Below are 25804 nucleotides of genomic sequence, written 5' to 3' on the forward strand. Positions count from 1 at the left end.
GTGAAGGCAGACAACCATATGCTGGATTAAACAAGGCTTAAGTTAACAGTAGATGTGGCATATTACACAATTTTGTCATGAGCTCTGCTACACTTTCCTCTCTGCAAACACTGGATGGAATAATGTTGCAGAGAACCCGTAACCATGGTAGAGGAGTTCTTATTTAAGTGTGCCTGAAATAATATACATGGTGAAATCAAGTTATACATAAATCATCCTTGTGTGAGATGAGCTAGCCCATACTGGAGTGGACTACTCTGCCGCTGAGTAACAGAGTGCCATGGCTGAAGTGCATAGCATTTGGGTGTTGGCGCCCCATGTCATTCTGGCCAGTTTTCCGAGCAGGTTGTTGTGCCTTTTGACCTTAGTCACTGTCTTTTTAAGATGGTCACAACTAAGGTGGGTAGGTGGGAGGGAGGAAAGGATAGCTCAGTGGTTTGAGCATTGGCCTGCTAAACCCAGGGTTGTGAGTTCAATCCTTGAGGGGGCCAGTTAGGGATCTGGGGCAAAAAATCTGTCTGGGAATTGATCTTGCTTGTAGCAGGGGGTTGGACTAGATGACCTCCCTGAGGTCCCTTCCAACCCTAATATTCTAAGGTCAAAACACACAACAACCTGCTTAGAAAACTGGCTGCAGCAACATGGTGTGTCTAATGCCTAAATGTTACACACTTCAGCCTTGGTACTCTGTTACTCAGTGACAGAGTACTGTAAACTTGATAAGGAGAGCTTTAAAGTAGGTCCTACAGGGGATGGTGACAAAAATACATCCAATGTGCATCCAGGCTCAAATAATGAATGACAAGGGAAAGGGGCTAATTTCTGGAGAAGAGACTAGAAATCACAACTGCATTGAAAAGACAAGAGGGCACTCATCAAAATATCTTCGATGCCTGTATACAAATGCAAGGAGTATGGGAAAGAAGCCAGATGAACTGGAAGTCATGGTATATGAATAAAATTATGACATAATTGGCATTACAGTGACTTAGTGGGACAATTCCCATGATTGGAGTACCAGCATTGAGGGCTATAGCTTGCCCTGAAAGGATAGGTATGGGGAAAAAGGAGGAGGTGTCGTGCTGCACATCAAGAATGTATACACTTGCTCCGAGGTCCAAGAGGAAGTGAGCGACAGACCTACCGAGAGTCTCTGAGTGAGGATAAAAAGGGAAAGAACAACAGTGATGCTATGGTGGGGGTCTGTTATAGACCACCACATCAGGGAGAGACAGTGAATGAGTCATTCTACAAGCAGGCAACAAGACTAACTAACACACATGAGCTAGTATTAATGGGAGATTTTAACTTTCCTGATAGCTGTTGGAAGACTATTACAACAAAACATAACATGTCCTGCAAATTCTTAGCATATGTCAGGGACAACTTTCTCATTCAGAAAGTTGAGGAAACAACTAGGGGGTCATCTGTTTTGGATCTGGTTTTGACCAACAGGGATGAATTCGTTGCGAACATGAAGGTGGTCAGGAACTTGGGAGGAAGTGATCATGATCTGATAGAATTCAAGATCCCATGGAAAGGAGGACATAAGAATAGCAAAACAAGGACACTGGAATTCAAAAAGGTGGATTTCAACCAACTCAGAGAAATAGTAGGCAAGTTCCCATGGAAACACCAATTAGGAAAAAAAGGAGTCAAAGGGGGCTGGCTGCCAAGGCTGGCAGTTCCTAAAAGATGTAATACTGGAGGCTCAACATCAAGCTAGTCTGACGCAGAGAAAAGATAAGAAGCACCATAGGAGGCCAATGTGACTGCACAAGGAGCTTTTTAACTATCTAAAAAACAAAAGGGATACATACAGGAAATAAAAGGAGGGCCATGTCACCAAGGAAGTATACATGGGAATAAATCAGGAAAGCCAAGGCAAAGAATGAGTTATAGCTTGCAAGAAATGTTAGAGACAACTAGAAGGGGTTCTTCAAACACATCAGACAAAAAAGAAAAATCAAGGATTGTGTGGGTCAGCTGCTCAATAGAGAAGGTGAGCAGCCAGCATGGATTTACTAAGAACAAATCATGCCAAACCAGCTTGATTTCCTTCTTTGACAGGGTAACTAGTTTGATGGATGGGGGAATGTGGTGGACATAATATACCTGGATTTCAGCAAGGCTTTTGACACAGTCCCACGTGACATTCTAATAAGTTGGAGAAATGCAGGCTTGACAGAACTACCATTAAATTGATACGTAATTGGTTAAACAACCACAAACAAAGAGTAACTACTAGTGGAATTATCTCAGATTGGAGGTAGGTCCTAAGTGAGGTTCCCCAGAGATCTGTTCTGGGTCCAGTGTTGTTTAATATCTTTATTAATTACATGGATGTAAGAATAGAGAGCATGCTAACCAAATCTGCAGATGACACAAAGGGAGCCTTGCCAACACTTTGGAGGATAGAGCTAAAATTCAGAGGGATCTTGATAAACTGGAGAACTGAGCTATAGACAACAAAATGAAATTCAACAAAGACAAATGTAAGTTGCTACACTTAGGGAAGAAAAACCAAAGGCACAAATACAAAATGGAGGATAACTGGCTTGGCAGTAGCACTGCTGGGAAGGAGTTGTGGTGGATCACAACCTCAACAGGAGTCAGAAATGCGATACTGTTGCAAAAAAAGCAAATGCGATTTTAGGTTGCATTAACAGAGGCATAGCATGCAAGTCACAGGAGGTGATAGTACCACTCTACTCAGCGTTGATTAGGTCTCAGCTGGAGTACTGTGTCCAATTTTGGTCACCAGTGTATAAAAGGGCTGTAGAAAAAGTGGAAGGATCCAGAAGCCAGCAGCAAAGATGATCAAAGGGATGGAATGCAAGCTATATGAGCAAAGGCTGAGGGAACTGGATATGTTGAGTTTGGAAAAGAGTAGATTAAGATAGGACATGATAGCAGGCTTCAAATACTTGAAAGGCTACTTTTAAAGAAGATAGAGAAAAGTTGTTCTCTCTTGCCACAGAGGGCAGGACAAGAGGCAATGGGTTCAAACTACAGCACAACAGATTTAGGAAGATTTTCCTGAGATTTAATCCTAAATGTAAGAATAGTAGGACAATGCTAGGGAGGTTGTGGAAGCTCCTTCATGGGAGATTTTCAAAAGGAGGCTGGATAGCATCTGTCTTGGGGTACGTCTACACTATAAACAAATTAGAATTCAATTTTACTAAACATATTTTTGCATAAACCAAATTGTTAAATTCCATTTTAATAAAATCATGTCGTGGTGTGCACCCATGGTCCGAGGCGCCGTAGCTATCCCATAGTTGTACAGCGGCCCTATCCCCGCACTCCCCGTGGGTATCCCATAGCGCCCCGCCCCTCCCATTTCCGGGGCCAATTTCCCGGGTGGTTCTTGGGCCTCCCCTCCTCCCCCCTCCCTCCACAAATCATTTTCACCCCTTCTCCTCCCTCTGCGCAGCTAACCCCCTGAAGCCAGCGCAGCAACCAGTCAACCGTGCACATTTTTTAGCACAACCGCCTGGACCACCTATTTTTAAGCCGCCACGCCCTCGTGCAGTATACCACACACCCGTGGACCTTTTAAATACCACGCACTTCCAGGCGCAGCAGTGCAGAGGAGAGGGACCGGGAGCGGAGGGCGCGATGAGGCGGATGGCTCAAACGATGATGATGATGGGGGGGGCGGGCCCTATCATGACCGCTGGAGATTGGGGTCTGGGGGATGACTGGCTGATGGCAGATAGCAGCCGGTTGCAGGTGGCATTGGATTTGCAGGTGTGGTGCGATTGGTAGTGGACGATTCCCAGTGGCTTTGATGGCACTTTCATGGAACTTTGTGGGAACTTTGTCCTGCCCTTGCTTGCACATTCTGCCCTGATAGAGCCTGAAGACAAGAAGGAAGCAGTAGAGAGCCAGCCCTCAGTAGAGAGCAGACAGCTAGTTGGAGAATGAAGCGCCAGAATCAATGCTGAAGTTGGAATCAATTTCAATCAACTGAGCCATGCTAAGAAGCTGCTGTGCTGCAAAAGAATGAGTGGGGCCAAAGCATGTGCAGGTGTGCTGCTGCTGCAATGGTGGGTGGCGACCATGGCATGGGATACGGGATGTGGAGTATCGATGGGGTGGGGGCAACCAGCACGCGGGCAGCGCAGGCGTAAACCACGGAGGGCGCATAGCACTGGCAGCTGCAATGGTACTTTCACAAGGACGGGAAGGAGGGGCGCCAGGTGGGATGGCGTGGCAGGGCGTATTCCGAAGGACAGGCGTTTAAATGGCTGCAGTTTAAATGGCTGCCTGGAGACTCGTCTTAGGGCAGACATAAAAATAACAGTTGATGATGTGTCCTGGTTGTTTATATCCCAAACCCTTGCCTGGACAGTTCATGATGCCACAGGCCCCTGGGGACACACCAGCCTGGGAATCATGGGCAGATGCGCATTTCAACAGGCAGAGCAGAATGTGCATGCTGGTGTGGTGGCAGAATGAGCGTACATGCTGGGCTGCTGCAACCTGCATTTGCTCGCTAAAGGCTCAGCTCGCTCAGCCCTATATCGCTTGTGCTATGCTATTCTCAACAACCCTGAGTAAGGGAAGGAGAGACCTGTATGGGGGAGGCTGAGGCTGGAGCAGCGGGAGTGGAGGGAGAGGGCAAGACCACAAGAGCAGATCAGCAAACACCAGGGAGCAGAGAACGGTGCAGCCAGAGAATCAAGAGCCAGAGCTTGTGACTCAGCCAGGGTTTCAAGTGCTTTGTTTGTTGTTGTTGATGAACACCCAACCTTGATGGTTGACTCAGTCCCTTAACCCCCACCCCCCTCCCTTAAAGCTTACAACTCTAAATAGCAACTTACTTTTTAAAAGTCATATTAAAAAATTTCATAAAAAAGATGGAAAGATTAGGAATGTATGCTGGGGGAGGAAAGGAGAGGAGGATGGAAGAAGGTTAAATGGGGAGGAACAAAAATGCTAAAATCCTGGTGGCCTGGGTGAGGACGGTGGGCACCCCTGAGGTTGGTGGGTGGACGCGGGGTGAGGGGGCGGGGAATGGCAGGGGGGGGGAGGGTGGTGAGGGGGCTGGGGTGAGGAGGCTGGGCAGCTGCTGAGGCAGGGCTGCAGCGGCATCCTGGCAGCAGCGTCAGTTGATCTGCGCTGCAGCCCTGATCTTCATGCCTACCCCTGATTGATGCGCCAGCCCGCCGTCGCCCTGCCGCTCTTCCTCCTGCGCTGCTGCCACCTCTCTCCTCGCCTCTCCTCCCTGTCTCTTCCTGTCCTCCCTCCTCTCTCCCCTCCTCCCTCTTTCTCCCGTTCCTCCTTCCACTCTGCTCTTTTTCCTCTCCTTTCCTTCCACGTTCATCTTTGAACATCTCAACATCTGCCAGCTCTTTCATTCTTCTTCTTCTCCATCCTATTATCCTCCGCCTTATCTCTTCTTTTCCTTGGGGCATCTGTGCTGTGCTTGTGATGATGGAGGGAAATTGGAAAGAAATAAAACATTTTACATAATTTGGATTATACTGTTTTGATACATTTCATTTTACATAACAATTCATGATTTTTACATTCATGGTGCTTTTTCATCTTAATACATGTGATTTAGTGACAGCTTGCACATCATCTCAGACACATCAGGTCTACACATCAGATCTCAGCATCACAATTCGCATGGTAAGCCACTGTCTCAGTGATTTACCCCTCCCCCAACGCCCCTGCTAACCCTCGCTAGCTCCCCCTAACACGGGCACATACCACCCCCCTCCCCCTAATCCCCAACCTTCCCACCACCCACCACCAAACAGAAAAGATCCTTCGGCATTCACTCCTCCTCCTCTGCTCGTGCAGTTTTTAGCTTGCAGGAAAACGAAACCAGCGAAAAATGAAACCCCCTTAACCTAAATTCCTTTTTTTTTATGGTTATTTTCCAGCGATATCACTTTGCTGCTGAGAGCGGATCAACAGGATATGCCAGCAGCGGATTGATCCTGAATGCCAGATGTCCGCTGAGCGACGCTGTGATGCTATGCTGCATAATGATACCTGATTACTTGCTACATGCATGGCATGGTGGAACATGGACCTTGGTCAAAGGCTTCCTTGATGCCAAAAGGAGAAACCTTCTGGACACCCTTGGAGTACCTACAGGAGCGCTGAGATGTCCAGGAGGATGGAGGTCCTAACTCCCCCGGTACACTATAACAAACTTTCTAAAGTCACTACTGCTATACTGTCTGCGAATGTCCTCTGGGCAAATCAATCTTTATTAAAACCTAAAAAAATTGCACTTTGCAAGGTACCCACCAGGTCTCTCTCTTCTCCTCAGTCATCTTCCAGGATGGTTGGAGGGGTTGGGGGCAGGGCAGGAAAGCTCCTGGCTGCTGGGGTAGGCTGATCTGGGCTGCTGGGTGCTGGGGAGTGCTGTGTGCTCTGCCTTCTCTTCTCTCTTTCTCTTTCTCTTCTCTCTTCATCATAATCCTCAATCCTCAGAGAGATTACAACCCCTCGGAATCCCACGGGACGGGTGTGCAGGTACTTCAGGGCGCAGCCCTAAAAGCATGCAGCAGCAAGCATGCAGTTTTTCACATGTTTTGGACCCCCGTTTGCTTCTTTGGTTTTCTGGTAGGCTTGTCTAGGCTTGTCTGGCTACCTCTGCACTGCACTGCCCTGCTGTGGCCTTGTAGCCTTATAGCCTTAGAAATTCTTTTCTTTTTCTTTCTTTTTTCATTTCGTCTTTTTTTAGCACTGAATCATCTCCCTCATCTGAATCATATCCCCATCCCATCCATTCCCTACCTCGCTCTCCTTAGCGGTCCATGCTTTTTTCTCAGGATTCTCAGGAGGAGACATTGCTGTTAACTGTGCTGCTGAGCTGATGATGATGATGAGATGGCAGGAAATCCCAAATGAAAAAGCAGGAAATGAATTTCAAAAGTTCCTGGTCTACCCATCCTACCTGGCCAGTGAGAATGGTCCAGAGAGTTGTGGTCAGTGGTGCACTGTGGGATGTGGGATAGAATAGGTCGATCGATTGCCACCAACCCACTACTCCCTATTTATATATATGTTATATTACTCCTACTCCCTCTCGGGCAGCAGGTACAGAAACCGATTAAAGCCATTAAAATCGATATAAGGTGCCTCTAGTGTGTGGGGTTGTTGCGCGTTAAATCGGTTTTGTTTCGTAAAAAACGATTTAAACGCCTAGTGTAGACCAGGCCTTGGATGGTTTAGACCCAACAAATCCTGCATTTTGCTAGGGGGTTAGACTAGATGACCTTTACAGTCTCATCTAACCCTATGGTTCTATGATCTTGTTCTTCATACTCCCTTCCTGTCATTTCTAACAACAGCTACACTCCACATTTCCAGAATTCGAAATCGGATGATGACACTGTCATTTAATTCTGGAATGTATAACCTGCCAAGGCAAGAAGTTTCAGACAAACTATTAGACTGATCTCTAGGGCTGGTTCTGGATCTGCAGTGCCGTTCTGTTCTCTATAATGCACATTTTTTTGTTGGTTAATCTTCACACAGAGCTCCCATTCATAACCACGGGACTTCCAGTCATGATACAGGCTCAGCATATGATGGTACCTGAATTCGGGGACATAACAACGCCATAACAAGATGACGACAACAACAACAATAATATACCTAGCTTTTATATAGTGTTTTATATCAGTAGATCATAAGAATGGCCATACTGGATAGATCCATTGTCCATCTAGTCCTATGTCCTGTCTCATCTGAAAGAAGGACTTTTGCCCTTAGTGTAGTGTTATAAATGTATATGCTACTATGTAATCAGTCTGATTTGTTTATTTCTCAGTGAGTCTGCACCATTCTTTACACAAGGGACTGATAGAATAGGAGGAGAATATTGGAAAGTTCAGTATGTGGAATACACTGATGACAAGTTTACCAGAAAGAAGAACCGAACTGAGGCTACAATGCACCTTGGAATACTTGGTACTGTAAATATTTTCAGGTCCTATCACTGCCTCATTTGTAAGCATGCAATTCCAATCCACCTCAGTGGGAATTTTGTGCATGTAGCTATTAGAAAAATCAGCCCCATTCTGTAGAGGGGGCAATATTTTTATGCTTGGCACTTTTTCTAAGTGACTCCTTTCCTGCTCTGTTTTCAAGGCCCAGTTATCAAGGCTGAAGTGGGAGATACTGTATTAGTTACTTTTGCCAACAAAGCTGAGAAGAATTATAGCATTATGCCCCATGGTGTGAGCTATAGCAAGCAATCAGAAGGAACCTCATATTTAGATGGTAAGTTTCAGTTGTGCGTGTGATGAAGGTAGGATTGTTGCCATCTGATTTACGTGAAGCTAACTCTCCTCATCTGTAGCATTATAGCTTTGTCTGCTTCATATAGTCATAGACTTCAAGCCCAGAAGGGATCCTTAGATCATCTAGTCCAGTGGTGGGCAACCTGCAGCCGCAGGCCACACATGGCCCATCAGGGTAATCCGCTGATGGGCTGGACCGTTTCTTTGCATTTGCACGGCCACCCGCAGCTCCCAGTGGCCGTGGTTCACCGTTCCCAGCCAATGGGAGCTGCAGGAAGCCGCGCCCCCCACCACTGATCTAGTCTGACCTTCTGTATAACACAGGCCATAGAAATACATTCAGTTACTCTGTGTTGGATCCTCCACTTGGATTTGCACCAGACAATGCATTGGAGACAGGGCCGGCTCCAGGCACCAGCACAGGAAGCAGGTGCTTGGGGCAGCCAACGGGAAGGTGCAACACGTCCGGGTCTTTGGCGGCAATTTGATGGCGGGTCCCTCAGTCCCTCTCAGAGGGAAGGACCGGCTGCCAAATTGCTGCCGAAGAATGAAACGGCACAGTAGAGCAGCCACCGAAGTGCCACCGATCGCGGCTTTTTTTTTTTTCTGTTTGCTGCTTGGGGCAGTAAAAAAGCTGGAGCCGGCCCTGATTGGAGACTAATAGATATTTTCCCATCTTGTAATGTCAAATGAAAATCATGGGCCAGATTATGATCTCAGTTATACTAGCGGAAATCTAGAATAAGTCAACTGAAGTCAATGAAGCTACACTGTATTTGCACCGGAGTAACTGATATTAGAATCTGTTACCATATCTCTTTGTTTGTCTTGTTTTTTTAAATATTGCAGTTCTTTAGGATATTGCTGTTAATAATTCAGGATCTGATCTGAGCTACTTATTTTTTCTGCCCTCTTCTGCCTCTCCTCACACCCCCCCCAGCTGTAACGGTAGCATTGTTTTGATGTTCTGATGTTCTAATCACAGTGACATATTGTGATAGACCTGGAACATTGAGCCGCACTGGAGGTACCTTTTGCCTCATGTAACTGGAAAGCAGCAAAGCAGTTAATCCTTGTAAATATATAAATGTTGATGTGAAAACTCTCACATTATAAATTAGGCCTAAACATTCTAGTTCCCTAATCTGAGAATATTTCTGCATTGTCTCTGTAACACTTTTGGTCTAATTTAAAGCATTCAGCAGAAGGGCGAGTCACTTGTTGGCTGACCTGCTTTGTTTCGACTGCCCTGGCAGCACTCAGAACTAACGCACAGGACATATTCCCAGCAGAGAGTTGTATAGAGCGAGTAAAGGGAAACTGTAAACAAACTAATGAAATCAATACAAACAGCAGCAGCACACTCTGTTACACTTTAAATCACTGATCTCCCGGCATGTAATGTGGGCATCCAGGCAGCCCGCAGTGTTGTTCTCCTGAAACAAGACCACCCTGAGGCCAGCCTTGATGTCATCAGTAAAGACCCTGCTGCCGCCCACGTCAGCAACCGTCCCCTGATTGGCATGTGCTTCTGCTCTGTCTGCTCACATTCACGTTCTGACCTCAGTGGGAGTTCTCTAGTAATAGGGCCCTAGGCGATGCATGTGGCCATGCTTGGCATGGATTGGCCTAAGTAGCTAACTGTATCTTGGGTGCATTATATTGCTTTTTTTGTTATGACAGCTAGACATATTCTCCCGTCCTGAAGCTCACTCCTGTTCTGTGGCAGAGGGTTATTTATCTCCAAAGCAATGCTATTTTGTTTACTAAGAGCTGTCATTTTACATTCTTCAGTATAACTTTCTGCTTCTGCATTCTTTATAGTGTGGCTTGTAGCACATATTATAGCCTCAAGTAATAATATCAATATACTCGTTCATAGTCCATCTAAACCTTCAAATGTATCCTCTGTGGTCCTATGAAATATTTCAGGAGCCCAGTTGAAATAAACTGACACAGAGAGAATAAAATGCACACAGCCTGCCAGTGGCAGACACATTTAACTGCAGTGAGACAACCAGCCCAATCAATGATTTCTTCAATCTTAAAGCACATTTTGGGCCTGCTTTTGCTCACATTGAAGCCAGTGGATGTTTTGCCATTGTGTTTGAAGGGTGCAGAATTGACTCATTTTTCTAACCATCCTAGAAAGTCCCTTTTGTAAGTCTTCACTCAGTGGTACTGACAATCTCCATGGCAGGTGTGTTACTAGTTTAACATTGTCCCTGACTTTGCTGTGAATGGCAATATACCAAACCTTTGCATGACAGTACCCCCTTCCAAGTAAGTCACAACATATAAACAGCAAGCAACACTACTGAGACCACAGTAAAGTTTCTGGTGAGCTATTGCAGAGCCAGAAAGAAACAGATATCAGAGTCTGAATTCAGTGGTAGTCATGTTAGTCTGTATCAGCAAAAAAAAATGAGGAGTCCTTGTGGCACCTTAGGCATAGGACTTTAATTCCAGCCCAGCCCACACAGTCCACAGCGGAAGCCATTTAATCGAAGGGGGGCATTTAATGGCCTCTGCCGGCTCTTTAGTTCGAAATTTGGACGCTCACCCGGCTTGGTGCTGGCTAGCTAAAGGCTTGGTGCTAGTGCTACTTTGCTGCTCAGTGCACCAGAATTAACTGCTCTTCACTGCTCGCTCGGCTTAGCTGGACTCGTTGGCGCTCTGGACGGCAGTCGAATTTGAATCGAGCTTGATTGTCTTCAGTTGAACACTTTTGCTGAATTCATTTTTTTTGAACTTTTGTCTGCAAAAACATCTGTCCGAGCCTGTGCTCTTTGAGCAGCAGAGGGGAGCTGCAGAGGGCCAGCCCCTGGAAGCCGAGGAGGCGAGCTCCCAGCAGAGGGGTCCCAGAAGAGGATGACCAGCAGAGGATCCACTGATCTGTGCTCGATACGAGCTGCTGGGCAAGCGGCTGCGCTCGAAGGGAAAAAAAAAGACAGAAAAGCAAGGACCGAAATGCGAAAGCTGAAGCATGAGTGAAGGCAGTGACAAAGGTGACAGCCGAAAGTCAAGGGTGCGTCACAGGACGCAACAGAACCCCCCCCAAGGGCCCAGAAAGAAGGACTGCATGCCATTACTGGTGGGTACCCCCGGTGGTGACGCTGCACGGTGGTGCTGCCTGTGTGGACGACACAGGCGCCGGCTCCCGCCCGGAACAGTGGGGAAGACCTTTCCCTCACAGGAATGATGAGGCAGGCCCCAAGGGGTTCACCCCCCGCGAAGAGCAGGAAGGGTCTCTGAGGATCACCGAGATCCCGATCCCACAATCCCCCTTTCCTACCAACCAGGATCCCTTTCACCAGGGCAGAGGAGAATCAGTGCTCCCAGGAAGAAAAGAGACTATATAAACATCGGGAAGAATTTAAAAAAAAAATGCTACAAAAAAATAAATTTTTTTAAGAAAATAAAAATTTTATAAAAATAGTCTTAAATAACAGCAACATACAAAAACAGCAATGACAGCATAAAAGGCTAAAAACAGCTCAAGAGCACTCAGAAAGGAGCAGGAGAGAAGGGCAAAGAGAGCAGGGAGAGGAGGAAAGGCGCCTCTTTCTCTCCCGAGTTGCTTCATCCTGGCCTCAGAGGGGTGCGCTCAGGGCCTCATCGAGCCTGGCAGGCAGTCTGCAGCCTCTCGCTGCTGTACATCTCAGCGTAACTCTCTGTGTCGCTCAGGCTAGTGCTATTGCGCCTGCTGTGTTTGCTGTGGGAATTAGTGAATGAGTGTATTGGATTAGTTGTACTGCTAGTACACTTAGTGTGCATGTACTTTTGTTTTTGGTAGACTATTTGTTTAATTAGAATTTACTTTGCATAGAATGACTTTCATGAACAGAGTTTTTTTTACTTTTTACAAGAATGACCTTAACAGAGTTTTACTTTGCATAAGAATGACTTTCCTCGCACAGCCACTTGTGGCAGGCCTCAGGAAGAAAAAGCATACAGGGTCTTTCCGTTCACTGGCGGGGAGATGCCATGCCGCTCATCTTTCATCTTTTGCAGCATTGCCTCCACTCCAGGCACAGTGCTGCGCTGGCACTAAGCACTCTGTATTCTAGACTGTAGCACAGGACTTGCAAGAGACTTGCTGCAATCTCTTCTCTTCAAGCGCTCTTCGCAATCTTTGGCGCCCTCAGAGATCTTCTGAGTATTCGAAATCTTCTAGTGTCTTGATTCCCTCTTGACTCTCTCTCTTTGGTCTCTTTCACTCTGACTGACACTAGACTGTGTTTTGTGTTGGCAAACATATGTGTTCCTTATCACTTCAACTTTTCACCTACTTTACACTGCCTTCCTCCCATCCTGCCCCCGCCATCATCCCAGAGCTGGAGCTGGAAGGAGATTAGAAGCGAAAGAAAAAGGAAAGACATGTTCCAGGAGGGCGAGGCTCAGAGCGGAGGCGGAGAGAGAGAGACAGCACGAGCGAGGAGAGCCTGCAAGGGCGCAGAGCAGACACCTGGGAGGGGAGAGGAACGGGGCGCAGGAAGACCAGCAGAGCACTCTCAGCGGCTGCGTCTGATGGGGAGGAGAAGGCGACTGCCGCGCTTGTAGTTGTCCGCCAAGACCGCAGTCAGAGGAGAGCCCCCTGAGCCCCTGCAAGAGCCTCCGCCCAGCAGTCCCTGTCCCCCCCCTCCACCCAAAGTGTGGAGGCGGTACGGGCGTGGAGGCGGAACTGTCCCTGCACCACGCACACGATAATGTTAGAGACAACACAAACTGCTTGTTATGTACACAAACCCTCTTTACTTTATAACAGCATCAACTCCCCAACTTCCCAAATCCCCACCCCATGTTACACTATTATTTTGTTTCAAGCTGTTTGTCTGTGACGTTTCTTGTCTGTTGCACTTCTGTTGCAGTGTTCTTTCTGTGTGTCTGGTAGTGTAATGTCATGCTGCAGCCCACCACAGTGCCATGCTACAGACAGGGCACTGCAGGGCACCGGGCACACACACAGCAGACTCTGCTGGAGGCAGGGACAGTCTGTGTGGTGTCTGTCAGGGTAGTCTTCTTTGCAGGGTGGGTATGCCTGGGTATGTCCCGAATGTATGCATTCCCTTCCTAAGCCTGCCCATCCCCCCTCTGCTCCTCCCGGTGCCCAGGCCCCCTCCCGGTGCCCATGCCAAATCCCCTGCTCTCACCTCCCCCCCCTCCCCTCCCCCCCACACCTCACACACCCCCACCCCCCAAACCCTCCAGCACCCACACCCCACCACCCCCTCGCCTCACCCCACTTCCCCACCCACCCACCCACACAACCACACACAAAAGCAATGCAGAATGCTGAAAAAACAGAATAAGAAAATTTAGAAATGCAAAGTCAACGATTATTTTATTATTAATTAACAAACATAAAAAAAGCTTTAAAACTTGGGAGGGGATGGGGAAAACTTAAAATCTATGATGGCTCTCGCTAAAATCACAGACTCACCCTGCTCTACCCTGCTCTGCAACAGCTTCCCTCTCAAAGCCCTCTGATATTGATATTCTGGGATATTCTCTCTCCCCAGGTGTCAAATTGATCAGAAACAGCAGCCAGGCGATTTGCCTCAACCTCCCAACAGCCAAAGTGTTGCACTTGCTCTCACAGAGATTGTGGAGCACACAGCAAGCAGCAGCAGCACGGGAGGATATTCTTTTTCGCTGATGTCCGAGTCGAGGCAGTCAGGCCTCCGCCCTCCCCCCGAGACGCTTGCACCACTCCACCACTGCCATTCTGCACTTCTCCAAGTTGGTAGTGGTTTTCCTTCTCAGTGTAGGCGCCAGGGGCCCTTGATGCAGGGCAGCAGCGGGGGGTAGGCCGTCCGAAGGATCACCCTGCATGCCCATGCACATCTTTGGTCTGTTTTTTGGGGGAAGGGAAGAAGCCCTGGCGTCTAAACAGACAAACAGACCAGAGTTCCCGCGGCCCATGAATCCTGCACCGCCACCCCCACCCACCCACGTTTCCACCATGTTGGTAAGTTGCACCTATGGTCCATGCACCATTGCCCAGTGGTGGAAAGGTGCCCCCGCTGGTTAATGTACCCCTGGCTGGTGCCCAGATAGGGCCAGGGATCCCCCCCATGTCCCATCCCGAATCCATGAAGGTCGCACGCCATCCCATCCTGGAGACCTTGACCAGCACATTCAGACAGTCACACAGTTTTTTGAATTGCGTGGGCTACTTGATGACAGCTTGGCGCCCAGTGGGTACTTACGCCAAAGTGCAAAGTGATGCGCCTGTAGCCGTCTGGCGTGTAGGTTTGGTTTTCAGCTGGCACTTTTGGCTGCTGGCTGTCGGGCTGCTCTGCACAGTCAGGCCTGGCAGGCTGGGGGGGCAGGGGCAGAAGTCAAGGGACGAAAGTGCAGCCCTGAAGTGCCTGAAGTTTCCTGTCTGCTCTCTGTGTCATCCTGTCCTCCCAGACCTGGTCTGTGCTTGTTTCCTGCTTCTGTGCTCGTTTTCCACACCCCCACACCATGCCCTTGACCCATCCTCATGATCCTGCCCCCGTGCCTGCCTCTTCTGCGCGGTCCGCCACTCCTCTCAGGTCTGCTGGCCGTGCTGCGGTTTTCTCAGCATCTGACTGTGGAAGAGAACTGTGTGCGGTGGGTGGTGCGAGTTGACAGCGGCCATAAGTTGGCGCATGATGCAGCGATGATCGCAGTGCTGTGCTGCTGTGCTGCGGGTGGCTGTACCGCTAGAGAAAGGAAGCGGAACAGATTCCGCCCGATTCTTTCAAGAGAGGAGAGGGGAAGAGGGCGGGCGGAAATTGACACATTTTTCCCCCCAGCAGCATGCGGGGTGAAATCAATTCCAATGGGCAGCGGGCGAGCGCGGCGGGAGTGGAGCTTCCCCACAATGCACCGCTTCCAAAGTCTGCTGGCCCCGTGTGGTGGACTCAGAAGTTCGAATTGTATTTTGTATGGATACACAAATCAAATTATTAAGGTCGAATCCACAAAAAATTCTTAAGTAGTAGAAGAAATATAGTCCTGTAGTGTAGACAAGCCCTTAGAGACTAACAAATTTATTTGGGCATAAGCTTTCGTGGGCTAGGACCCACTTCATCAGATAAATGTGTTAGACTCTAAGGTGCCACAAGGACTCCTCATTTTTTTTAGAGTCTGAATTGTTAAGTAGCCACAGCTGCACCTGCTGTCAATGGGAGTTGGGCATGCCCAGCCCCGTGGAAAAGGGCAGTGAATATTTGGACAGTATTTGTGTTGCTTTTTTGCTTAGAATGGAGAATGTGTCTTCAGAAACTAATGACTGTGACCGACCTTCAACTACTACTTACTTTCTGGGAAATGGAAGAAAAGTGTAATTTTGGGGGGGATGCATTTATTTGTTTTGTATTTTAAGGACATTGGAATCTAGGAGCACATGTTAAACCCTGTGAGACCTTCACATACAAATGGAGAGTGCCTGAAAACTTTGGCCCAACTGCCAGCGATCCACCATGCCTGACCTACCTGTACTACTCAGCATCTGATCCAGTCATGGACACCAACTCTGGCCTCGTAGGACCTTTGATAGTTTGTAGAAAGAACACTTTGAATCACGATGGAACACAGGTACTAACTGTGTTTACCTATCCCGAATGGCATGATTTGGTGATCTGGGGAGAAGGTCACATCCAGGTCTGAACTGCACAACACGGGCTCAGCCCAATTAATAAAATATTGGAAAGGGTAAAAAAATATCATCATTCAGGGTGGAAGCTCATCAGAGGAAGCTAAGTGTGTTATAGTTGTATCTTTGTTTTTTCCACTTTCCCTGAAGCAAGACATTTGTTTATTCCTATCATTTGTCATACAGACTAGAGCTGGACCCAAGCTATGAAATTCTGATCTGGCTCTGAACTTCCCTATAGTTGGGGGTGTTTGGATCTGGACTCAACATTGACATTGGGGCCAGATGCAAAGTTTGGATCCAGATCCGCATCTGAACATCATCATAGTTCCTGGGTGTTCAGATCAGGGGCTTTGGTGTGTGCCTATCTCTGTGGGTCTCTGTGTGTGAGTTAATATGTAATTCAGATAGCATGGTGATGAGTGCAGTATAAGAAGCTACACACACTAAAGTAGAATATGAGTCCTCAGTCTGGGGGTCATGAACAGGTCTCATAGAATCATGAACAACCTACCTTTCTTTATGGCTGAATGGAAAAGGTCCTGGTGTGACATGGGGTGCTGGTATGGAGAAGGTCGAGAGCAACTGAAGCAGAGTATTTATTTTGCTATCACAAAGTTCATAAGAAAAAAAGTCTTTACATGTGTAATTCTACAGGCACCTTTCGTTTTAATGCATTTGCTTCCTCCCTGACTGCAGAAAGGAATAGACAAGGAATTTTATCTGCTCTTCACAGTCTTTGATGAGAATCTCAGCTGGTATCTTGACAAAAATATTAAGATGTTTACTGGGGACCCCTCAAAGGTAAACAATGAAGATGAGGATTTCCAGGAATCCAACAAGATGCACGGTATGGAATCTGTAAATAAGACTTTCCAGAGATATTTAAGAAGATGAATAGTGAAGGTGCAAGACTTACCAAATTTTGTCATAATTCATTGCTGCTGTTACAATACATTTCTTTGTGAGGGCATGTGCTCTGGGATTGCCTATCCTGATGTAGGGCCAGATTCTGATTCCCTGATTCCCTGAATCATACTGAATAGTACTTTGCTCCCATTGCAGTAGATAAGACTACATCTCATTCTGCATCTCAGCATGTGTAAGGGGATCAGAATCTGGCTCTTAGACACTATCCTGATGGGCCCAAGACACTCTGACTAGCTGTATGACCTGGATCAACTCACTTAACCTCTTGTGCCTCAGTTTCCCTGTCTATAAAATGAAAATAATCTATTACACTTATGCAGTCAACTGCTCATATTACATCAATTAATTATAAAGGAAGTATTGTGAAATACTATGCATGTGGTGTCTATCAGCATCACATATTTTAGATTAACCATGTTGGTCTTAATTAATTTCCTATAAACTCAGAATTGGGTTTGTTCAGCTGATTATATTTAATTCTTACAGTATGAGGCAGTATCTCTTAATAATTCTTTATGCTGACATGGCACTTTTCATCCAAGTATTGCAAAGTGCTTTACAAACCTTACTGATCCTAGCTCCACAACACCCCCAGGAAATAAAGAGGGATTACGAACCTCACTATATAAAAATGTACATTGAGGTAAAGTATAGTTAAGTGACTTGGTTTATGTAACACGGGAAGGTTGAGTCACAGCTGAGACTATAACCTAGGTCTCCTTTCGCCCACTCCTTTGCCTTAACCATCAGTGTATTGGTGTTTCCTAATTTATAGGACTGCTGTGAGGCTTAATTAATGTTAGGAAAGCACTTTGAAATGCTTGGATGAAAGCTGCCATCGCAGTGTAAAGAATTATTAAGAGATCCCATTTCACAGACTAAGAATGGAATCTAACGGTAGCTCAGATACCCAGACAGGAGTTTATAGGAACAGCATTAAGGCAATTAATCTTCTGTACGTGATGTTGATAGGTACCACCTGTGCAGTGCTTCGCAGAAGACCCTTCTCAATTAATTAATGTGACATACTCTGTCAGAGTTCCCTGGCTAGGCATGCTAGCAGAATATTTGCAGAATTATGACACATCTTACTAACTGGACTGTCTTCTCCTTCAGCTGTAAATGGCTACTTGTTCGGTAATCTGCCAGGATTGGTGATGTGCAAGGATGACAAAGTTTCATGGCATATGATTGGCCTAGGCACCTTCACGGACATGCATGGAGTTCATTTCCAAGGAAACACCATCCATTTGAGCGGGACGACAAGGGATACGCTGCCCTTGTTTCCGCACTCATCGGGGACGGCGCTCATGCAGCCAGACCACGTGGGTATGTTTTTGAATTTATCTCAGTATTGCTCTGTTCACAGGAATCAAAGGGCTTGATTATCACATATGTTAAGGCCCATTTACAGTGCTCTGGAAATGTGAAGGGGCCACAAAGTATGCGTGAATCTAGGAGCCTTAATGCGGGCCAAAGTTCTTTATTGCCAAGATGCTAGAATTCAGGTAAGTTTGTACACCAAGAAACAAAAGATAGCACCCTCACATTGATGGGCATGGGATAGACTGACAAGCAGGCAGAGAGGATCATCATAAAATGTTCCGTAACTCTAAATAACAAATTTTGAATAAAGGTAAAATTCACTCCCATGAACAAGGCCAGCAACCACTTAAGCTCTATAGTGAGGTCTTAAGTAGGACTGAAGTGAGGCATAGCCTTGTGCCTCTGTACTGGACTCCGTTTCACCTACAGAGTGTGCATAAAAGGTGTTCCCATTTCTCCATTAATCATCCAGTGATGTGATCTTTTCAAAATTAATATGGGACATAGTCTGCACTCAGAGAAGCTTCGCAAACATTAGGGTCCAATGTTGTTTTCCTTTACACTGGTGTAACTCCAGTGGAGTTGTTACAGTTTTTCAACAGTGTAGCTGAGAGAAGAATTTGGCCAGAGCATTTAACAAACACCAGCATTGTGAGCTAGGGGTGTGATTCCCCTGCTCATGTACACACAGTTGTGCCAGCTCTCCTACCCACCAGTTTCAGGAGGGTCTGTATTCTTCATGGCTCAGTTGTGCCTGCTCTGCCACTACCTGTGCTACCGTGGCTACACAGTTATTTAGATGAGAGCTCTCATGAGTATGTGTATATGAGCACTGGAATCACACCCCTAGCTCATAGAATCATATGGCTGGAAGAGACCTCGAGAGGTTTTCTAGTCGAGTCCCCTGAACTCAAGGCAGGACTGAGTATTATCTAGACCATCCCTGACAGGTGATTGTCCCACCTGCTCTTAAAAATCCCCAATGATGGAGATTCCACAACCTCCCTAGGCAGTTTATTCCAATGCTTAACTAAAACACAGCTTTTGCTGTGAGCAGGATTCAAAGCTGAGCAGGGAAACCCCACTGGATTTCAGCTCCAATGCCTTAACCACTCAGCCATCACAGTTGTGTGTAGCTATAGCGTAGACATAGCCGATGTGACATCAATGGGAGTTATGAATGTTTATTAGCGAGCAGGATTTGATCTATTGTGTGATGAGTGTAAGTATGGACTAGAAAGAAAATTCTGTTCCAGCGTGCATCCTATGCAATGCCATCATCTACAATCGAATTACAGAGTATAAATCTAGGCCAGAATTTGGGCATCTGAACAAACAATAATCTACCTGTCTCATGATCCTGCACTAACGAGAAGCTGGAGTGAATGGCTTAATGGATTTTTTCAGTCTCTAACATCTGTGATTCATCTTAATTAAAGGATGTCTTACTTCTCTATAACCTTTACTTTATAACCAGTAGGGTGGGATTGGAATCTAGTATGTACAGCGAGGTTCTGAGAGTTAGGAAGCACGGGTTCTACTTCTGGCTTGACCACTAAGCCACTGAGTTGGGCTTGAATACATCACTTAACTTCTCTGTGCCTCAGCTTGCCCAGCTACAAATAGATCTGAAAACATTTATCTACCTCACCGGGGTATTGCAAGATGTAACTATTCAGAGCCAGATTGTGGCCAGCCTCTGCTTGGATGCACAAGAAGGAGGATACAAGAAGCCTTGCCTGGCTTTCACACATTTATGGGAAGCCATCACTGTCCTTGTAAGCCCTGAGAGCAAGAGCTGTTCAGAGCTAGGCCCCTGTGAGTGGGAACCTCTCTAGAAGGACAGAGAGGAGTCATGGCTTCACCTAACTCTCTTTGCACTTGCCAGTGGGGATGGTTAAATGCTGCACCCTCCTATTTAGTATAGGCCCAAGCATTCATCCCTTATTCATGCTGGTGAATACGTGGGTGGCACAACTGGCCCCTATGTATTGCAGTAATTCCAAGTCAGGTCAGAGCCCGTTATGTCAGGTGCTGTACAAACACCTAGTAAGAGTCGTCCCTTCCCTGAAGAGTTTACACTCTAAGGGCTAGTCTAGACTAGAAGCGCTACAGTGGCGCAGCTGCATCGAAGACACTCCCTGCTGACAGGAGAGAGCTCTTCCGTCAGCATAATAAAACCACCTCTGCGAGAATTGGTAGCTCTCCTGCTGACTTAGTGCTGTCCACACCAGGTCAGTGTCACTTATGTCGCTCAGGGGTTGGCTTATTCACACTGCTGAGCGACATAAGTTATACCAACATAACCTGTAGTGTAGACAAGCTGAGAGGAATGGCACAACAGCTGTGCTCTCAGGAGCTCTGGGAGTCATTGTGGCACAGTGCCTTCCAGAACATTCCCTGGGACAAGACTGCTCTGCACTAGTCACTCTCCTGGGCTGGGCCTTCACAGTGCAATCTGTCTATTAATACAAGTATTGATGTTTGCAAAGCACTTTGAGACTCTTAGATAAAAGGTGCTATGTTCTTGTTCCTCAGTTTACTATTTGATCAATGACTTCACATCTACACAGTTGATCTGGTATTAACATTAAAGCTCTGGCACTGCTAGGTGCCTAAAACACAAGCCAATATCAGCAGAAGCTGAATGCCAACTAAAATGGAGCTGAAACTTCAAAGCAAGAGTGGTGTTCAGCAACCTGCAGTTGGATTTGCTGCCCGATCCCACCTAACAAAGTGGGTAGGATGCCGTCGTGTACCCATTATATTCTCTGAAAGAACATCTGCAGAAAAAGAAATGGCACTGTAGTAGTAGATAAATGGTGTTACTCCTGGGATAGCTGCCTTGAAATTCTGCAGTTGGAAGTGTTATACCGATAGATAACGCAGCTAACCGGATGGTACTTAAGGGTAGTGAGGGCTTGCTGGCCAGCTCATTTCTAAAAGCCAGCCATCTTATTGACAGTACTTCCTCAGCTAAAAGGGCTTTTCCAGGTTTAAATAATGAGAAATAATTAAGGATGATGTTTAGGGATTTCTAGGGAAGATTATGTCAGTTCTCATGAGGGTAGCAAAGTTACTTGCTTTCTTAAGGATATAGTGGTCATGTTTTGGTCATTACATACCAGAATCAGTGAGTGAATACACCCATTGATCCTGAAAAGACTTACATTGCAGGATCAAGACCAGGGGTAGGCAACTTATGGCACGTGTGCCGAAGGCGGCACGTGAGCTGATTTTCAGTGGCATTCACACTGCCTGGGTGCTGGCCACCGGTCCGGGGGGTTCTGCATTTTAATTTAATTTCAAATGAAGCTTCTTAAACATTTTAAAAACCTTATTTACTTTACATACCACAATAGTTTACTTATATATTATAGACTTATGGAAAGACACCTTCTCAAAATGTTAAAATGTATGACTGGCACGCGAAACCTTAAATCAGAGTGAATAAATGAAGACTCGGCACAGCACTTCTGAAAGGTTACTGACCCCTGATCAAGACCATAGTTTGTAAATGGCAAAAGGAGATAAGTGGTGTATTTCCATTTCACTGAATGCATTGAAAACCACATGTGTGCACATCTTCACCTGTGAGGATCTCCACTTATCTCAGCAGGAGTCTCTGTGAGAACAAGTGTCTGGCTGCATGGCTCTCAGTGCGATAGCAGGTCTAGTTTGCTTTGGGGACAGGTTACTAAAGTATGAGGAATGGGGTTTTATCTTTAATCCTGTCATTTTATCCTTTATATAAATCCCCAGTGCATTCCCTTTCAGGCATTTTTAAAGTGGTTTGCAGAACATTTGATCACTTTGTGGCTGGAATGAAACAGATGTATGAAGTGAATAGCTGTAGCAGTACAGCTCGCCCTGGGCAGCCCTATGGAACCATGAGAACATATTACATTGCTGCAGAAGAAGTGGAATGGGATTATGCACCTAATAAAACCTGGGCTCTGAGTGGCAAAGATGCAAGGTACTGAAGTAAAATTAACAGCAAACTGTATTCATGGGTGTTCATACATGCTCTGATGGGGAGACCTAAACATGTTTTGGGTTTCAGAAAAGCTAGCTAGTACTTTTGGAATGTGTTAGATGTTTACTAAAACAGGTATTTTCTGCATAGAAATTGTAATACAATGTTTATTTCTTACTGAATAATGTGGTTTCTGGGTAAAAATTTAAAAAGTGCTTAAGTGACTTAGGAACCTAGTCTCATTGAAAGTCAGTGGCATGGAGGCTCCTAGGACCCTGATCATCAAAGGGATTTAAGTGCCTAGCTTCTCTTCTCAAAGGTATGAGGCACCTAGCTCCCATAGGAATCAGGCACCTGTGTTACTTTTGAAAATGGGACTCGGTCTCCTAACTCAGTTGGGCACTTTTGAAAATGTTATTCTATATTTTTAGATATTAAATTACAGCTCGGTTCTCTGGCTAACATTCCCTTGTGAGCTGATGCTGCTGAGGTTTCAGATTCCCTGGCAATGTTTTGGCCTTGGATTTCTCTTTTCAGTGCCCTTACCCCTGCTTCCTGAGCCCTTCCTGTTGGGCTGTAGATAGATAAACACAGACCAGAGAGTGTAACAGTGGCATCTGGTGGCTAAATATATCATCACTTTGAATTTAATATTGTAATGCCTTATAACCTCGGGATGGGACACAGTGTTCAGATCCTTATCTGATAGCAAAGGAGTGGATCCAGGTTGTTGTTTCATCCCATTATAGGAACAGCACCATCGGGAACTCTAGTCATTGAGTAGCTATTTAAAAGAGAGGCTTTAGCTCAGCCAGAAGTTATGGGCTTGATGCAGGAGTTACTGGGTGATGTTCCAAGACCTGTGTTATGCAGAAGGTCAGACTAGATGATCTTCTGGCCTTAAAATCTATAAATCAAGTTTTTAAAATGTATCTTTCCCGTTATTATTTATTGTAGTGGCTCACTAGTGGCTAGAAACCCCAGTCAAGACTGAAGCCCCACTGTGCCCTGAACTGAGCAAACACATGAGACAGTCACTGCCTTGAAGAGCTTACAGTCTAAGGCCCTGATCCTGCAACTGGCAATGTGCAGGATGATCTCCATCTGGTGTTTCAGTGAAGTAATGTGATATAATGCAATAGAGTATTGAGCCTACAGCATTGGTACCACATTTAGCCACAGAGGATCAAATTTTCAAAAGAATTCTGCTCCCATTTTGGCACATACGTTTTCAAAGTGCTCAGCACCCAGCAGCTCCCATTAGCAGTAGGTGCTGATCACTTTGGAAAGTGTAGTCACTTCATTTATGCCTTAAGTGCTAAGTGCCAGGCTCTTTGAAAATCTGGCCCAAGATGACACAGTTACGTGCTCTGTTCTATATATACCGAAACATATGGGACACAAGGAAGAGAGGCCTGAACAAAGAAATCCAACAATCCCAGGATAAATAAATGGGATTGAAGCACACACACACTTTGCTGAGTCGATGCCTAAGAGACTTGCCCAAGATCACATAAGCAGTATAACTACACTTGTCTCTAGAGCCCCTTGCCAATTTGAGGGTTTTCTTTTACAGTCATATATTCCTATTTGTTCAAATGTTTTTTCTCTCTCCTGTTTCTGTGTGAAAGACCCGCTCGAAATGGAAAAACAGCTAAACTGAGGCCTGGTCTACACTACGCGTTTAAACCGGTTTTAGGAGCGTTAAACTGATTTAACGCCACACCTGTCCACACTAAGAGGCCCTTTATATCAATATAAAGGGCTCTTTAAACCGGTTTCTGTACTCCTCCCCAACGAGAGGAGTAGCGCTAATATCGGTATTACCATATCGGATTAGGGTTAGTGTGGCCGCAAATCGACGGTATTGGCCTCCGGGCGGTATCCCACAGTGCACCACTGACCGCTCTGGACAGCAATCTGAACTCGGATGCACTGGCCAGGTAGACAGGAAAAGCCCCGCAAACTTTTAAATATCATTTCCTGCTTGCCCAGCGTGAAGCTCCGATCAGCACGGGTGGCGATGCAGTCCCAAATCCAAAAAGAGCTCCAGCATGGACCGTACGGATGTGATCGCTGTATGGGCAGACAAATCTGTTCTATCAGAGCTCCGTTACAGAAGACGAAATTCCAAAGCATTTTAAAAAAATCTCCAGACAGAGGCCATAGCAGGGACTCAGCACACTCCTGCGTGACAAGCGTAACGGAAAGCCAAAGAATCAAATGGACGTTCATGGAAGGAGGGAGGGGGGACTGAGGACTCAAGCTATCCCACAGTTCTTGCAGTCTCCGAAAAGCATTTGCATTCTTGGCTGAGCTCCCAATGCCTGTAGGGTCAAACACATTGTCCGTGGTGGTTCAGGGCATAGCTTGTCAATTTCCTCCCCACACCCACCCCCAGAAGTAAAAGGGAAAAAAATCATCTCTTGACTCTCTTTTAAATGTCACCCTATGTCTACTGAATGCTGCTGGTAGACGCGATGCTGCGGCACTCAATTGCAGTATCCTCTTTCCCCATCACTGGTGGCAGATGGTGCAATATGACTGATATCCGTCATCATCATCAGCCTTGTGGCATATGGTGCAGTACAGAAGGACTGGTATCCATCCTCATCGTCTGCCCTTGAGTGCTCCTGCCTGGCCTCAGGTGAGGTCGGCCGGGGGCGCCTGGGTAAAAAACTCCTGATCATTCCCAGTAGATGGTACAGAATGGCTGGTAACCATCTTCATCATAGCAATAGGGGGCTGAGCTCCATCAGGCCCCGCCCTTCATGTGTAAAGAAAAGATTCTGTACTGCCTGGACTATCATAGCAGCGGGATGCTGGGCTCCTCTCCCCCACGCTGCTTAATGTCCTGTCTGGACTATCATAGCAGCTGGAGGCTGTCTTCCCCTCATTTTATCTCACTAACAAGTCACTGTTTCTTATTCCTGCATTCTTTATTACTTCATCACACAAATGGGGGGACACTGCAACGTTAGCCCAGGAAGGCTGGGGGAGGAGGGAATCAACAGGTGGGGTTGTTGCAGGGGCACCCCCTGTGAATGGCATGCAGCTCATCATTTCTGCAGGATCTGACACGGAGCGGCTGTGCTCTCTGGTTCTCTGATACACTGGATCTCTGGTACACTTGCCCCATATTCTAGGCAGGACTGATTCTATTTTTAGATACCATAAAGGAGGGATTGACTCAGGGAGTCATTCCCATTTTTATCTTTTGCGCCCCTGGCCGATCTCAGCCAGGGGCACCTATGACAGCAGCAGATGGTACAGCACAGAAGGACTGGTAACCGTCATCTCATTGCCAATTTACAATGGCATGGTAGATGGTACAGAATGGCTGATAACCATCTCTGCTATCATGCAAAAGCAAATGAATGCTGCTGTGTAGCGCTGCTGAATTGCCTCTGTGAGCGGCATTTAGTACATATACGGTGACAGTGACAAAAGGCAAAACAGGCTCCATAGTTGCCATGCTAATGGCATCTGCCAGGGCAATCCAGGGAAAAAGGGCGCGAAATGATTGTCTGCCGTTGCTTTCCCAGAGGAAGGAGTGACTGACAACATTTACCCAGAACCACCCGCGACAATGATTTTTGCCCCATCAGGCACTGGGATCTCAACCCAGAATTCCAAGGGGCGGGGGAGACTGCGGGAACTATGGGA

At 46.4% G+C, this 25804-nt stretch overlaps 1 protein-coding gene across 1 annotated transcript in view; it reads left to right on the top strand.

Moving 5' to 3' along the window:
- Nucleotides 1-25804, top strand: part of HEPHL1 (hephaestin like 1) — an 81563-nt gene that overhangs the window by 27677 nt on the left and 28082 nt on the right. Inside the window, exons 7-12 of the mRNA XM_039520704.1 lie at nt 7808-7947; nt 8128-8259; nt 15637-15848; nt 16606-16756; nt 17953-18165; nt 21940-22138. Of these exons, the coding sequence (XP_039376638.1) occupies nt 7808-7947; nt 8128-8259; nt 15637-15848; nt 16606-16756; nt 17953-18165; nt 21940-22138 (1047 nt within the window). The remainder of the gene's footprint in view (nt 1-7807; nt 7948-8127; nt 8260-15636; nt 15849-16605; nt 16757-17952; nt 18166-21939; nt 22139-25804) is intronic.

The sequence above is a fragment of the Mauremys reevesii genome, linkage group 1 (genome assembly GCF_016161935.1).
Source record: "Mauremys reevesii isolate NIE-2019 linkage group 1, ASM1616193v1, whole genome shotgun sequence".
Classification (NCBI taxonomy): Eukaryota; Metazoa; Chordata; order Testudines; family Geoemydidae; genus Mauremys; species Mauremys reevesii.